Source organism: Oncorhynchus mykiss, chromosome 30, assembly GCF_057628025.1.
Source record: "Oncorhynchus mykiss isolate SJ-2025 chromosome 30, ASM5762802v1, whole genome shotgun sequence".
Lineage (NCBI taxonomy): Eukaryota > Metazoa > Chordata > Actinopteri > Salmoniformes > Salmonidae > Oncorhynchus > Oncorhynchus mykiss.
This window is the reverse complement of record NC_143051.1, coordinates 27,958,685-27,976,076: the sequence shown is the minus strand read 5'-3', so window position 1 is coordinate 27,976,076 and position 17,392 is coordinate 27,958,685. Positions and strand designations below refer to the sequence as shown.

The following is a 17,392-nucleotide window of genomic DNA, read 5'->3' as shown; positions in this document are numbered from 1 at the left end:
AGCTTGAGACCAAGTCTAAAAACCCAGATAACCTATTGACCCTGATAGAAAAGGCAACCCAAACACCAAATCCTCTCACAGAAAGATGTGCAAAGCTTTGTGATCGCATTCTGCTACAGTACTTAGTTTCTCTTCTGAAACAATGTACACCGTATTCTCGCTATCTTCACTGGCACCTCGTTCACATAAGGTGCATATCGAGTAATTTCACGCTCAAGAACATTGTTCTGTGTGTTGCTCTTGAAAATATATTTCCATCATGGGGAATATAATAATGAGTAAAGAATACTGACAGTTTTTATTTGAGAGGATAACAAGCCTGTAACAGTTTTAGGATAGGTCTGCAATATTACTGTTGGCCTCCAGGGAGCGATCACAGTTTGGCGACAATTCGTCAGAAGTTATTTATTTTCACCTGAAGGTGGTGATTTGAAGAGACAATGTCTGTGTCCGAATACTCATACTAGCATACTAAATAGTACGTGAAAAAAAAGTTTTATAGCATGTGAAAATAGTACTCCGAATGCGTTTTCTAATGCGCGATTGCGTTGACTCCCACCATTCATATTTTGGTACAGTGTGACAATTTATCTGATTACCAGCTGTTGTCAAATGTTATTCAATAAAGACAAGTGAATTGTAAATAGATCAAACGCAGAAATTAGTATGCAATTTAAGTACGTAGTACGCTAGTATGGGTATTCGGACACGGCTACTGTCACGATGCAAACCTGACTATAGGAGTGAAAGTTGAGGAAAGCTTTAATAAGAAATGTATCGGCAATGGGCTTTCAAGAGATGGTCACTAGCCAGCCACTAGTAGACCAAGGCGTTAGGGCACCAATCAATACATTTTTATTTATTTTTTTACCTTTATTTAACTAGGCAAGTCAGTTGTGTTCATTTCTCGTTCCTGAAGATAGTTTATAGTTTGACAGAATGAAGTTGATTGATTAGCTTTAGCTGGCTAGCCAAATTTCGCTGTGGCTACACCTTTGGCCACAATTAGTAGATGTATTTGTTTTTGCGTAACATATCAAATATAACAATAATAAGAAATATTGTTATTCTTGATTTGTACCTTTCAAATTCCATTGCAATTTTATTTTAGACATTTCTAACACACTAATGTATTGTAATGAAAGGTAGCATGTACTAAAATTCTTATGTTTTTTTCATCAAATAATGGACTGGAAGGGTAGTCTACCATTGGCTGATGAACAGTGGCATGATATGAGGTCACCATAAAATATTTTTGGCCCTCCCCTTTGCCTCAATTTCCTGACAGCCTATTGGTTGTTTTGAATTGTACCATGTGACTAGCTAGCTTTTTCCAGAGTCTTGATTCTGTCTGCAGCCACACCCACACCTCTTTTGTGCTCTTATATAATGTTTATTCGCCCAATTAACTCATCAATTAAGATTGAAATGGAAGGAAATCACTACGAAACTTCAATTATGTTTGGAAAGTTCCCCAATTTAGTCCACAGCTAACTTCAATCTCATTGGTCATCCTCCATATATGCTAATTAGGACCCAAACGTCATGTCCTGAACACAAGCGCCATTTTTTTACTTCAGGAGGAGGGTGAAACAGCACAATACATCAATTATTTCACTTTAATGTGAATCATTATTTCCTGAATTAACTTTGGCGGTTGCATCTCGTCCGGGGAGGTGAGTGTCAGAGTATCGTCCAGGTGGATTGATTGCACACTTCCGTGACACCGAGACTGAAGCGCTGGCGGATTGGTGAAACTATCCATACACGGTAAAAAAAAAAAAAAAAAAAAAGACGCGACAGCCATCCTTTTATAACCGGAGAAGCAAAGGTAATTGTATGTAGCCCGGTCAGTCAACATCTTCAACAGTTCATCACAAATCTACACCTATTGTTGCCATTGTCGACATTTGCGCAGATCCACTTTCATAAATCAGCCAACCAGACATGTTTGAATGCAGTTCAACCAATGATTGATCATTGAGTTCAACACAGCTAGCTAGCTAGCATTTTAGCTTATATTTTTTATTCCCGCCAATGCATACAATTAGATGGTTTTAGCTATATTTTTGCTCTCGGGTCCACCGGCCGCTGTTGGTGACCCTTCGTGGCATAGGCGTCCCATTCAAATGACTGCCCTTTCAACTTCGATTGTAATTTCTGTGCCTACCATGGGACATTGTGACCACGGGTGAGGGGGGATTCAGGATTTGTTTCCGGAGAGGGAATCTGTGAAACGACTGCCACATCCAAGGAAGGCACGCAAATGTTCGACTCCTGTGTCGGGGATCTACTTAGCTAGCCAGCTAACGTTAGCTAGCTCGTGACGAAAAAGAACAATACAGGACTCTTTCGAGTGCCTGTAATTTGAACGAGTACACTCCGGGCTGGCAACTTTTTAAGAAAGTTTAGAGTGAGATTTGCTATGTGAATTTCATTTTCCCCCTGGCACAACCCCTAGACATTAAAACAGTAAAATGTCCCGAAAGTTAATTTCCTGCCATTCTACGTATTTTGACATGGCTTGGGCCTATGACCAGGGTGGAAAATAAAACAATAAAAACCACAGGTCCGGTGTATTAAGGATACTTTGAACATGAAATTAACTCAATTTGTCGACTTTAACATTTCACCCCTCCAAATCTCAAAGAATGCCTATTTTTGTGAAACCTTATTTAGGTGGATTGACACTTTATTCAGACAGTAAATAAATAAGATGGTGTAAACAGTATAAAGGTTGGAAACGGGGATTGATCCTTATTCTCAGATGGAAAGTATGTGACACATGCAAGGTAGTGTTACCACTACACCAAGGCTCTGCACAGAAAATACTAACACTTTTTAGTGGTTGATAGCAGTGGGTCACCAAATCACAGGTTGCAGTCTCCTTGTCCATAGACTGCTTTTAAGGTAAATACAAACATTTTGTAATTTGGGTGAACTCTTTAAAATAAGTCTTGAAAAAATCCTGCTTGCTCTACGGGAGGGTTCACCACCCCTGATCTATGTTTCCCAAGTGCTGGGTGTCTTGAAAATGTTCTTGTTATAACAATTCATTTCCCAATCACCCACAATTGCCTGAATATCAATATTCAGGTGGTTTATGTCTACTAGTTGAAGATCCTTGCTATAATCTTACTCTACCGAGATGAAATATGATGCGTTTGAGTTGTGAGTCCCCCTACCATCTGCCTAGCATGTGCACAACAATACAATATTTTTTAAAAAAATGTTTAGGCTTGGAGTGTTTAATATCCAATGCTTATTTGTATGGTTTATGTAAAACTGTCCATGGAATGGCTGCAAAAATACATAGCCTCATAATTCATTTTCAAAGACACGTAGGCATATCGGATTTCAAATATGTGATTACACTGGCAAAATTGGGAAGAAGTGGAATAATAAAATACGTTTGGGGAATAAGTGTTCTTGCACACAAATTACCCTATATTTTAGCCCATTGTTAAGAATGAGAATTGTTCCACTGATCAGGCTAAATAAAGTCGATAAAATCTCCTGAATACAAGATGCCATAAATCTACCCCTACACCCTAACCAAAAAATATATAAATATTCATTGTCCCTGCTCCAGAATCAAACTTAGACTTTTGGGGTCACAATCTTGACAAAATTATTTTCAGTTTCAAATCATGTCACCCTACCAAACTAGGTCTGTCTGCTGCCTTTTCGTTGTCACAGCCTAATGCCAATCGCCAAATGAGGAGATTTAATGCAAGTGTGGATTAAATTGATTTAAATACATGTCAAAAGGCTGCATTCTGCAATGGGGACGGGAGTAACAGCAACCTAGTTTGGGTAAAATTGTACATAAAACAGCTACTGTGCTGCTCTTTTAACAGTTTTATAAACGCAGTGGAGTACATTCTCTCTTTCTCTATTCAGCTCCACTCTAATCTTGAGGGACGCAAAAAATATATATATTTTGCGCCTGCATCCAATCCCGTTGATCCCTTACATTAGTGGTTCCCAAACTGTGTTGTGCCTCCTAGGGAGGGGGGCAGGTTTATAAATATTTAAAAAACACACTTAAGGCGCTCAGTCTGACTTTAAACTTACTCTTGAAAGTTGTAATAATAGAATGCACAAGGTGCAATTTCAAAAGTGGGTAGTGCACCATCAGTTCCTCTTGTCATGTTAGTCATTGTATACCTTAGAGCTATTTATAACTTGTCAGAAATGTCCAGATCAACTAGCCTATGTCAGCTGGGTTTTTTTTTCTCCCATAGATGTTGTAATATGTCACTCAAGTCACATGAATACACATTAGATGTGGCAAAATGTATAGAATTGCAAGAAAATTAGCTTTAAAACTGCAAAATGTTCTTTGCACCACATGACAATGTGTAGAATTGCAGGTAATAAGCTTTAAACCTGCACCAGAGGGCTGTGAACAGTTATTGTGCCCATAGAAATAGATGTGTGCGTGCAGGGGTGGCGTGGAATGTTCCAAAGCTTGGAGGGGGGACCCAGAGTGGAAAAAGTTTGGGAACCCCTGCCTCACATAACTAGACCAATCATATGCTTCAATGTGCCGCGGTTCATAATGCTGTTGCAAGACAGGTCAATGATAGAGGTTCTGCTCGTGATAAGTTGCAGGCGCAGATGGTCTGATTTTCAAAAATGATTTGGAGCACGGTTTAAAAGTTAACACACTTACTATACAATGGACTAATTCTACAAATAACAGCAGTACTTTTCAATGCGTGAGATATAAGATCTGGTGTGAGGGTCAAATGCGTGAGTTGGCAGCTCCTGTACACTTCAAATAGTTTAATGAGGATCCATTACTGATGTTTAGAAGCGTTTTTCCAGTGGTCAGAAACTTGTGAAAGTGCTATTAATGATTTAGCGGTCAAATTTGACTGGCAGTTGTATATTGTCCATCGGTGTGACGTAATGTCCCGCCTCATGCTTAACAAATAATTGTTAAGCATGAGGCAGGTAACATTCGATCAATACACAAGTAAGAATGGCTTTTACATTTTTTTTTTTTTATTGAGGTTTAGTGAGATCACTGAATCTTACCCAAAATGTAATAGCGAGACACTTGGTTATCATCGTTATACATGCAAATTGTTTTTTAATTGAAATGCAAGAATATGATTACTGATTTTAAAGACATAAGTAACGAAATAGTCAATTATTTTATCATTCAACATTTGTTAACATGTATTGTAATGTCACACCAGAGGACACGTTCAAGGCACTAATGCATGAAGTGGTTCCTTAAATTGGATAAACTTAAAAATAAAGGGTGGCCGTATAACATTGAGTTGTTTATTACAGCTATATGTTTAGCTTTAAATCTTACATTTTTTACTTTTGTTTTGGCCATATGGCAACTACCAAAATGTTCTTGTTATCTTGCTGTGTGGCGCATGGTGCTAGATTTGGAAATAGTAGCAGTATTGGGTGAGGGTAACATGACAATGGCATTTCTATATCTTGTCACTAAATCACATTTTACTGGTCGCACGGATATATATTGCGGATATAGAAAAATGCTTGTGTTCCTAGCTCCAAAAGTAATATCTAACAATACACACATCTAAAAGTAAAATACTTAGGTTATTGGTTTACATTTATGGTCTATGAGCCATAAACACATTAATCCATAGGCTACATTCATGGATGTCAAAGCATGATCTTCAACCAGAGATCACTATATATACTGTAAAACTATTTTGTGGAATGTGCTTTGTGGCTGCCGGAACGGACAAGTGAAATTGTCCCGTAAAAAATGAAAACCACGTTCATTTGCTTTGACTCTAGTGCTCCATTTGTACATGTGCATTTGCGGGGCACAACAAAAAAGAAACCAAACCAAGCATCACACAGTTCTTCTCCTTAAATTCCCTTTTCCCTCTGTGTATCACTCACTCAATTGCATTCTGACTGCCTCCTCTACACACGCTAAGGGGGCACACAAACTCCTGTTAGGCCTACAGAAATAAATGGCTATAAAAAATCTAAATGATGGGATACACAAGCCACATTCTTGGCAAAATGACAATTTTGTCACATTTCAAAATGGACTGGTTGATTAAAGTAGGAAATGTGTTCCAACAGAGAGCTGCTGCTTTGGAATAATAATAATATTCCAGTCTATTTTCAATTTAGGCTACTTTGTGGACTGCTAGTGCCCCCCCCCCCCCCCCCCCCCTTAAACAAAAAATACACAAAAACATTAGTTTGATAAAGACAGAGCGTATTTTCATCAGAATATATCCTAGGCCTCACCAAACAGATGTTGTGGCCGTAATTATTTTGTAATCCTGAAAAATTAGTCACGTTTGAAACAATCACTCTAAATAACAGTTCCATATGCAAAATGCGCTTCAAATCAAATCAAATTTATTTATATAGCCCTTCGTACATCAGCTGATATCTCAAAGTGCTGTACAGAAACCCAGCCTAAAACCCCAAAAACAGCAAGCAATGCAGGTGTAGAAGCACGGTTGCTAGGAAAAACTCCCTAGAAAGGCCAAAACCTAGGAAGAAACCTAGAGAGGAACCAGGCTATGTGGGGTGGCCAGTCCTCTTCTGGCTGTGCCGGGTGGAGATTATAACAGAACATGGTCAAGATGTTCAAATGTTCATAAATGACCAGCATGGTCAAATAATAATAAGGCAGAATAGTTGAAACTGGAGCAGCAGCACAGTCAGGTGGACTGGGGACAGCAAGGAGTCATCATGTCAGGTATTCCTGGGGCATGGTCCTAGGGCTCAGGTCCTCCGAGAGAGAGAAAGAAAGAGAGAATTAGAGAGAGCATATGTGGGATGGCCAGTCCTCTTCTGGCTGTGCCAGGTGGAGATTATAACAGAACATGGCCAAGATGTTCAAATGTTCATAAATGACCAGCATGGTCGAATAATAATAAGGCAGAACAGTTGAAACTGGAGCAGCAGCACAGCCAGGTGGACTGGGGACAGCAAGGAGTCATCATGTCAGGTAGTCCTGGGGCATGGTCCTAGGGCTCAGGTCCTCCGAGAGAGAGAAAGAGAGAAGGAGAGAATTAGAGAACGCACACTTAGATTCACACAGGACACCGAATAGGACAGGAGAAGTACTCCAGATATAACAAACTGACCCTAGCCCCCCGACACAAACTACTGCAGCATAAATACTGGAGGCTGAGACAGGAGGGGTCAGGAGACACTGTGGCCCCATCCGAGGACACCCCCGGACAGGGCCAAACAGGAAGGATATAACCCCACCCACTTTGCCAAAGCACAGCCCCCACACCACTAGAGGGATATCTTCAACCACCAACTTACCATCCTGAGACAAGGCTGAGTATAGCCCACAAAGACCTCCGCCACGGCACAACCCAAGGGGGGGGGGCGCCAACCCAGACAGGATGACCACATCAGTGACTCAACCCACTCAGGTGACGCACCCCCTCCAGGGACGGCATGAGAGAGCCCCAGTAAAGCCAGTGACTCAGCCCCTGTAATAGGGTTAGAGGCAGAGAATCCCAGTGGAAAGAGGAGAACCGGCCAGGCAGAGACAGCAAGGGCGGTTCGTTGCTCCAGAGCCTTTCCGTTCACCCTCCCACTCCTGGGCCAGACTACACTCAATCATATGACCCACTGAAGAGATGCGTCTTCAGTAGAGACTTCGCAGTGACTATTTTTTTTCATTTGGAAAAATATTCTGTTTTATTTTATTATATGAAATGTGTTTTGTTTGTTTTTTACTAGGAAATGGGTGTCTTGAATGCCCTTAAGGGCTCGGAAATAAGACCGTCATGTCGGCTAAATTAACAAAGCAAGGCTATACCATTGCACAGCCATAGGCTTCTACAAGCAAGTGCCGTTGGTGCAGTTACTGCCTTTATTTCTAGAGATTGTATTTCACCATATAATATAACCAGTTTATTACAGTTTCAATAAATGTATCTATCTTAAATGGCACAAAAATTAGACTTAATATACACTACACGACCAAATGTATGTGGACACCTGCTCATCGAACATCTCATTCCAAAATCATGGGCATTAATATGAAATTGGTACCCCCACTTGGTGCTATAACAGCCTCCACTCTTCTGGGGAAGGCTTTCCGCTAGATGTTGGAACATTGCTGTGGGACTTGCTTCCATTCAGCTACGAGCATTACTGAGGTCAGGCACTGATGTTGGGCGATTCGGCCTGGCTCGCAGTCAGCGTTCTAATTAATCCCAAAGGTGTTCAATGGGGTTGAGGTCAGGGCTCTTGTGCAGGCCAGTCAAGTTCTTCCACACTGATCTCGACAAACCAGTTCTGTATGGACCTCGCTTTGTGCATGGGGGCATTGTCATGCTGAAACAGGAAAGGGCCTTCCACAAAGTTGGAAGCACAGGATCACCTAGAATGTCATAGCGTTAAAATTGGAATTAAGGGGCCTATCCCAAACCATGAAAAAAAGCCCCACACCATTATTTCTCCTCCACCAAACTTCACAGTTGGCACTCTGCATTGGGGCAGGTAGCGTTCTCCTGGCATCCACCAAACCCAGATTCGTCTGTCGGACTGCCAGATGGTGAAGCATGATTCATCACTCCAGAGTTCAATGACGGTGAGCTTTACACTGCTCCAGGCGACACTTGGCATTGCACATGGTGAGATTAGGCATCTGTGCAGCTGCTTGCCCATGGAAACCCATTACATGAAGCTCCTGACAAATCGTTATTGTGCTGACGTTGCTTCCGGAGGCAGTTTGGAACTCTGTAGTGAGTGTTGCCACCGTTCTGTGAGCTTGTGTGGCCTACCACTTTGCGGCTGAGCCGTTGTTTCTCCTAGATGTTTCCACTTCACAATAACAGCACTTACAGATGACCAAGGGCAGCTCTAGCATGGCAGACATTTGACTAACTGACTTGTTGGAAAGATGGCATCCTATGACGGTGCCACGTTGAAAGTCACTGAGCTCTTCAGTAAAGCCATTCTACTGCCAATGTTTGTCTATGGAGATTGCATGGCTGCTTGATTTTATACACGTGTCCGCAACGGGTGTGGCTGAAATGGACGAATCCACAAATTTGAAGGGGTATCCACATACACACAAGTATCTCGTGCAAACTCTTGTATATTTTAAGTTTACATTTCACTCCTTGACAAGAGTCACTAGAGACTCAAAGCCATGAGGGTAGAACACATTTCAAACTTTGCTTGTTAGGGGTAGCTAGTTGCAGAAACAATGGAAGGGTTTAGTCGACAGTGCATTTGGGAAGTATTTAGACTAGAGGTCGATTGATTATGATTTTAACGCCAATACCAATTTATTGGAGGACCAAAAAGGCCGATACCGATTACTGACACTTTATTTTATTTGTAATAATGACAATTACAACAATACTGAATGAACACTTATTTTAACCTAATATAATACATCAATAAAAATCAATTCAGCCTCAAATAAATAATGGAACATGTTCAATTTGGTTTAAAAAATGCTGGAGAAGTAAAAGTGCAATATGTGCCATGTAAAAAAAGCTAACGTTTAAGTTCCTTGCTCAGAACATGAGAACATATGAGTTGGTGGTTCCTTTTAACATGAGACTTCAATATTCCAAGGTAAAAGGTTTTAGGTTGTAGTTAATATAGTATTTATAGGACTATTTCTCTCTCTACCATTTGTATTTCATTAACCTTTGACTATTGGATGTTCTTATAGGCACTTTAGTATTGCCAGTGTAACAGTATAGCTTCTGTTCCTCTCCTCGCCCCTACCTGGGCTCGAACCAGGAACACATCGACAACAGCCACACTCGAAGCAGTGTTACCCATCGCTCCACAAAAGTCGCGGCCCTTGCAGGGCAAGGGGAACAACTACTCCAAGTCTCAGAGCGAGTGACGTTTGAAACGCTATTAGCGCACACCCAGCTAACTAGCTAGCCATTTCACGTCGGTTACACCAGCCATTAGGCTGATGGGCTTGAAGTCATAAACGGTGCTGTGCTTGCGAAGAGCTGCTGGGAAAACGCACTAAAGTGCTGTTTGAATGAATGCTTATGAGCCTGCTGCTGCCTACCATCGCTCAGACTGCTCTATCAAATCATAGACTTAATTATAACATAACACGGAAATACAAGCCTTTGGTCATTAATATGGTCGAATCCAGAAACTATCATTTCGAAAACAAAATGTTTTATTATTTCAGTGAAATACACAACCGTTAGCTAAAATACAGAACGGGTGGCATCCCTAAGTCTAAATAGTCTTGTTACATTGCACAACCTTCAAAGTTATGTCATAATTACGTAAAATTCTGTCATATTAGTTTGCAAAGAGCCAGGCGGCCCAAACTGTTGCATATACCCTGACTCTGCGTGCAATGAACTTAAGAGAAGTGACACAATTTCACCTGGTTAATATTGTCTGCTAACCTGAATGTCTTTTATCTAAATATGCAGGTTTAAAAATATATACTTCTGTGTATTGATTTTAAGAAATGCATTGGTGTTTATGGTTAGGTACAGTCGTCCAAGGAGTGTGCTTTTTTCGCAAATGCGCTTTTGTTAAATCATCCCCCAGCGTTGATCGATATGCAATGCAGGACACGCTTGATAAACGAGTAATATCATCAACCATGTGTAGTTATAACTAGTGGTTATGATTGATTGATTTTTGTATAATAGCTAGAAACTTACCTTGGCTTCTACTGCATTCGCTTAACAGGCAGGCTCCTCGTGGAGTGCAATGAGAGGCAGGTGGTTAGTGTTGGACTAGTTAACTGTAAGGTTGCAAGATTGGATCCCCCGAGCCGACAAGGTGAAAATCTGTCGTTCTGCCCCTGAACAAGGCAGTTAACCCACCGTTCCTAGGCCGTCATTGAAAATAAGAATGTGTCCTTAACTGACTTGCCTAGTTAAATAAAGGTAGAAAAAAATATGCGCCCAAAAATACCCGATTTCCGATTGTTATGAAAACTTGAAATCGGCCCTAATTAATCGCCCATTCCGATTAATCGGTCGACCTCAAATTTAGACCCCTTTCTCCACATTTTGTTACATTACAGCTTTATTCAAAAATAATCTACACTCCCCTATAATGACAAAGCAAAAACAGATTTGAATACATATGTATTCAGACCCTTTGCTATGAGACTTGAGCTCAGGTGCATCCTGTTTTCATTGATCATTCTTCAGATGTTTCTACAACTTGATTGGAGTGAATATTTCAATTGATTGGACCTTATTTGGAAAAGCACACACCTGGTTATGTAAGGTCCCACAGTTGACAATGCTGGGATACTTTTAAATGTTTTTTTACTCAGTACTTTGTTGAATGTTTATCGAGGATCTCTCTGCACTTTGCTCTGTTCATATTTGCCTCGATCCTGACTAGTCTCTCAGTCCCTGCCGCTGAAGAACATCCCCACTGCATGATTCTTCCACCACCATGCTTCATCATAGGGGTGGTGCCAGGTTTCCACCAGATGTGACGCTTGGCATTCAGGCCAAAGAGTTCAATCTTGGTTTCATCAGACCAGAGAATCTTGTTTTTCATGGTCAGAGTCCTTTAAGTGGCTTTTCGCAAACTCCAAGCGGGCTGTCATGTGCCGTTTACTGAGGAGTGGCTTCCGTCTGGCCACTCTACCATAAAGGCCTGATTGGTGGAGTGCTGCAGAGATGGTTGTCCTTCTGGGAGGTTCTCCCATCTGCACAGAGGAACTCTTGTGCTCTGCCAGAATGATCATCGGGTTCTTGGTCACCTCCCTGACCAAGGCCCATCTCCCCCAATTGCTCTGCTTGGCTGGGCGGCCAGCTCTAGGAAGAGTCTTGGTGGTTCCAAACTTCTTCCATTTAAGAATAATGGAGGCCAACTGTGTTCTTGGGAACCTTCAATGCTGCAGACATTTTTTTGTCTCAGAGCTCTACAGACAATTCCTTCGTCCTCATGGCCTGGTTTTTGTCTGACTTGCACCGTCAACTGTGGGACCTTATATTGACAGGTGTGTGCCTTTCCAAATCATGTCCAATGTTCATGTTCAAGTTGTAGAAACATCTTAAGGATGATCAATGGAAACAGGATGCACCTGAGCTCAACTTCAAGTATCGTAGCAAAGGGTATGAATACTTGTGTAAATTAGGAGTGGCAGGTCGGCTAGTGGTTGGGCCAGTAACCGAAAGGTTGCTGGATTGAATCATCGAGCTGACTAGGTAAAAACCTATCGTTCGGCCCCTGAGCTAGTTATAACTCCCTGGGCGCCAAAGACATGGGATGTCGATTATGGCAGCCCCCCACAACTCTGATTCAGAGGGGTTGGGTTAAATGTGGAAGACTCATTCAGTTGTTCAACTGACAGTTGTACTCGCCCCCCCAAACAAAAATCCAAAATGTACGACCAGTTTTCGCTTTGTCATTATTATGTCAAGTGTGTAGATTGCTTAGGAATGGTTTATATTTAGTCCATTTTAGAATAACGTAACAAAATGCAGAAAAGGTCAAGGGGTCTCAATACTTTCTGAAGGCACGATATATTTATTAGGTCAAATTAGGATTTGTTATATGTACTGGATATGATAAATTAGTCATCGTTACTCTTGGCATAGACATATGTGCACATAGGCCTATTTCTTTGTTTTTTTAAATTTTGAGTACTAGGAAAAATAATCATGCAAGTACTCAGTCAAATCCCATCCCTAGTTTGGATGTGTATAATATTACCTGGCCTAACATGACTCTCTCTTTCAGGAAGCTGAGGAACAATGTATCAGGTCCCGGTTGGAAACTTGGAGAACATCCGAAAAACAAGGAGAAGAGTGAAACACATTTTGAGTGATTTTGGACTGGAGGATTGCAAAAACCTTCTGGAAGTATGTTTTTGTTGTGCAATTTTTATGTTTAAAACTATCTGTTTTTATAGGTATCAGAGCATTGTAGGAACTTTTGTTTGGGGGCTAGATGAGGCCTAATTATTGCCATATTACCCGTTGTTTATAGGCATGGATAGTACTTTTCCCATAACTCTGTACCAAATGGCACCCTATTCCCGATGGTCAAAGGTAGTGCACTGTAAAGGGAATAAGGTGCCATTTGGTACACAGGATAGTGAATGTTCAGAGATCATTGATTAGTGTTTTCTTCCCATGATACTTAGCTGTTTGTTGTCCTTAACTGTATGTTGTCTGTCACCAACTTCCAGGAGCTGCAAAAGAAGGAGAAGAACTCTGATGAAGAGTCTGATTCTGATGAGGCATTCCAGGAGACTGAGTGGGTGGACCTCAGTGAGCCCTTCCCAGGCAAGAGGAAGAAAAAGGTAAAATGGCACCTGGAAAGATGCGCTAGTCTGATAGGGATGTCAACAAAAAAATATAACATGCATTCCTTAGTGAAGTGACAGATCAATTTAAAATGGTCTTATTTTGCTAATCACGCTTGTTATCGATGTGTCTCCTTCCCCCAGTGGCCATACCGCACGCGGCTGTTGTGCTGCTCCCTCTGTAAGTACTCCACCCGGAATTGGTACTCCTACAAGAGTCATCTACAGCGGAGCCATGAGTATGAGAGGAAACTGTGTGTCCTGGCTCCCTGCCAGATCTGCTCCTTTGTCGCCCACCCCCGACTCCTCAAGAAGCACCTTCTCCTCTTTCATGGCTCTCCAAATGTGGACCAAGATGCAGCATCTCTGCATTCAACTACCAAGAAAGGAGACCGGTTTAAGTGTCGTAAGTGCCGATATGTGGACTCAAACCTGTTCTCAATGAAGAAGCACGTCCTGCTGAACCACCTGGAGAAACTGTGGCACCACTTCTCAGGACGGATACCAGACACTAAGTTCCCCCATACAGCCTCCAGGCAGTTCTGTAAGGTGTGTAAGATGGCTATTGAAAGCACGGAGCACATGCTGCACCACATCCTGGCCTCTCCCACTCACCAGTGGGCCTGCGCTCAGATCAGGACCTGGATCTTGGAGAACACTCAGTACGCCAAGCCCACAAATTACCAAACACTGGCCCCTAAAAAACAGATGCCACAGGTGTCCAGTCCTGAGCAGCTGGCAGGGCCCAACCAGAGCTTCCTCCCCCCTCAGGCCCTGGTTCAGCTGGCCGGTGCTGAGGCAAAGGGCCTCGTCCAGCCTGGGGCTACTGTCAAGCTGCAGAGTGCTCTGCCACAGGGGGCCATCTCAGCCACCATGCCCATCGGCCAGACCATGGTCAGACTGCCCTCTGGCGCCTCACTACCTGGTGCTCCTCACAACCAGGTGCCTTTCACCATAGGGGTCCAAAGTCAGCAGCAGCAGCCCCAGCAGGTCTTCCTGCCCCCGAGGGTGCAGATCAGCATTCCAGGGATGTCCCAGGCCCTCATGGTGACTCAGCGCCTCCCCTTGAACCAGGGGACCCCCCAGGGTACAATGCTCCAGAGCAACCCCCAGGGCACCATGCTGACCTCCCAGTCCCTCCTCAGCCACCTCTTCCCCACTGGCAACAAGGTCAACGGCATGCCCACCTACACCTTCGCCACGCCGGTAGGCATGCCCAGCCAGACAAGTAACATCCAGCTGATCAGCAAGGCTCCTCAACCAATCAAACCAGCAGGTAATCCTGCTCTCAACTCCAAAGCCAAGAAGTGGATCACCTGTCCCATCTGTAATGAACTGCTCCCTTCCAATGTATATGAGGCTCATCAACAGGCTGCCCACAAGGCCCAGCCCAGAACAGCTAAGCAGCAGGGCCTGGCTGCCCGTGCTCCCTTCCTCAGGAAGATGCCTGACAAGACAGTCAAGTGTTTGAAGTGTAAGATCCTGCTATCTGAAAAGGGCCTCTTTGAACACCTACTGCACGGGCTTAACTGCCTCTACTGTCCTGGGATGTTCTACTCCATCCAACAACTGGTTGAACACACAAACACACAACACAACCCCACACAGAAGGCCAACTGTGACTTCATGAGGCGAGAGTATAGACTGTACACAGACGACAGCGGTAACCTTCTGTTCCCCTACTTTGACATCAACACCATGGCCCCCAAAGAGATCCTGGGAGACGCAGAGCTGAAACTGGCTCTGGTCACCAACTCCCTAGACCTGATCTTCCTCAAGATGCAGCCTGGTGGAAAACAGGAAGTGTGTCGGAACCCCAGTAAAACGATGCGGACCGACTGCCCCTTCTGTGAAGAGAAGTGTGTCACAGTGGAGAACTACCAGGCCCATCTGAGTGGGAAGCACTGCATTGCACCCACCGTCCACGCCATCCTCAAGACCGCAGCATTCAAATGCATCTACTGCAACGGCGTCTACACAGGCAAGACCACGCAGAGAGCTATAGTAATCCATCTACAGCGCTGCCGCCGTGCCCCCAAGACCCCTAAAGATGCAGACAGACTCCAGCCCGCCCCCACCAACGGACGCCAACAGCAAGTCATGGCCTTTAAGCAGATGGTCCAGGTGCCAGGTCTGTACTCTGCCCAGCTCCCTCCAGTCCCCATGGCAGCGCAGGCCTCCGTCCCTGTCCCTGTTCCCCAGCCCTCTGAGTCCCCTGCTGAGCTACAGAGCAAGCTGAGGCTGGAGGCGGCCTTCAGGGAGGCCATGGAGGCCAACAAGAAAGAGAGGGATGCGCGGGCAGCTTTCCGTAAGCAACGAGAGAAGGAAAAACGAGAGCAGGTACCCAAGATGGACCCCTATATTCAGCTGGCCCTGGACCCCAGTGGGATGGAGAAACGACCCTCTGAGGAGCGGAAAGACTTCCTCACCAGATACTTCCACACCAAGCCGTACCCCACCAAGAAGGAGTCTGAAGAGCTCTCCAAGAGACTGTGGCTGACCCGGACTGAGGTGTCCACCCTGTTTGGAATGAAGCGCACGAAGTGCATGAAGGCCATTCAGAAGAACAGCCCTACAATCTTCATGGGCTTCAACATGACAGAGCTGAAAAAACTTAAGCACGACCTCCTCATCCCAGAGGTGGAACCTGCAGAACCAGAAAAGATGGCTGACCAGGAAGTGGAACCCGATGAACCAGAACAGACGGATTCCCCAGAAGGAGAGAAACCAGAAATTTCTGTTCCAAAAGAAGGTCCTTTAGAACCACATCAGATGGACGTTCCAGAGATGGATCCTTTAGAACCACAGGCAATGGCTGTCTAAGTTGTCACTTCAGAGTGCATGTACAGTCTGTATAGATACTTTTACCTGGATGACTGCAACAGACTGCAGTGCCCTGAAATGTATACTTTTATATTGATGTTAGTCTCCCTGCTAGTAATTGTCAACTAAATTTTAGATGTTGACTTATTATTCTCCTTTTCATAGAACTGTAAATCAAATGTTGACATTCTCATAGGCTACATGTTAAAATAAACCTCCGAATACACGTGTAAAAAAAAAAAAAAAAATGTAAAGCCAAGTGAGGACTGTATTAGTATTAGACACTGTTTTCAGGGGTTTGTTTCATACAACCACAGCACGGTTAAATCCACCATTTCCACCTAGGCGGCACCTTTAAGACGTGTTTTCAGCCTAACGACCATGATTCAGTTTGAATAATATTTTGAAATGCTGTCAAATGTTAAAGCTATATAAAGACACCTGTATTTGGTATTGTGTAAGTATTCAAACTGGGATCATTGACTGACTTTAAAACAACTACAGCATTTAACTCTCATGTTCAGAATGTTAATGAACAGTATTTGTCAATTTTGTGTTTCTGTATCATAAGACTTATTTTCTGTATGTCTGTATAATAGTTATTGTCCTTTGTTCTCAATAGTAACTCAAATCTATTATGTGATTATATGAATCCATTGACCAGATGAGACTGAGTATATTCATAACTGTAAGACATTGTCCATCTTTTTCTTTTCAGAATGTGTATCGAGTGCTATTCTTCCCTTATTGGAACTATGTAGTGGATTGTTCAGAGTTCGCTAAAAAAATACTGATTTTTGCCATAGCCTACATCACTTTCACCCTTGTTTCTTTTTTATGTTGGTCCACTAATTTTGTTGTAAGTTATTTGGTGAAAACAGACAACCTCTCCTGGTTGTTTTACCGTTATTTTCATATGCTAATTCCCCTGTGGGTTTTTCTTCCTTGTTTCAACTTCTTCCTGTGTCACTTGCAATTGATTGTCAGGTTTTTATGTACTATATACCTATTGGGTTTTAGATGGGTTCGGTCCTTCAGAAGCTAAAATGTGTATAGACTCGGAAGGTTTGAGCCTTCTGATGCATTGTGGCAGAACTGTGCAGAATAAACTTTTTCCAATAAATATTTCACTGCTGGAACTTGCTCATTAATGGGTGTCTGTCTAAGAGCTTGTCTAACCAAAGTGGGCTACTGTAAAAGAAAGCCATTCCCTGTATTTCGATCTATAAAGATCATAATTATGTTTTTGTGTAACCAGTGCATTGAGCTAGTGGCAGACATATTGACGCGATTGGTATG

General features: G+C 42.9%; 1 protein-coding gene across 2 annotated transcripts; it reads left to right on the top strand.

Moving 5' to 3' along the window:
* The first annotated feature begins 1,527 nt into the window (after positions 1–1,527).
* Positions 1,528–17,216, top strand: LOC110488202 (activity-dependent neuroprotective protein 2a). Of its 2 annotated transcripts, none has more exons than XM_021560315.3 (4): positions 1,528–1,831; positions 12,703–12,824; positions 13,154–13,267; positions 13,415–17,216. In XM_021560315.3, the coding sequence occupies exons 2-4, from the start codon at positions 12,717–12,719 to the stop codon at positions 16,091–16,093; spliced, it is 2,901 nt and encodes a 966-aa protein (XP_021415990.1). In that variant the 5' UTR covers positions 1,528–1,831; positions 12,703–12,716; the 3' UTR covers positions 16,094–17,216. The 2 variants fall into 2 exon arrangements, with proteins under 2 accessions (XP_021415990.1, XP_021415991.1); XM_021560316.3 differs by having other exon boundaries at positions 1,539–1,676.
* The last annotated feature ends 176 nt before the right edge of the window (positions 17,217–17,392 follow it).

Excerpts from the sequence above, each read along its gene's own strand:
- LOC110488202 (XM_021560315.3), top strand. The coding sequence starts at position 12,717 with ATGTATCAGGTCCCGGTTGGAAACTTGGAGAACATCCGAAAAACAAGG. Across the intron at positions 12,825-13,153 it reads ATTGCAAAAACCTTCTGGAA|GAGCTGCAAAAGAAGGAGAA; the intron begins GTATGTTTTTGT and ends ACCAACTTCCAG. Across the intron at positions 13,268-13,414 it reads CAGGCAAGAGGAAGAAAAAG|TGGCCATACCGCACGCGGCT; the intron begins GTAAAATGGCAC and ends TCCTTCCCCCAG.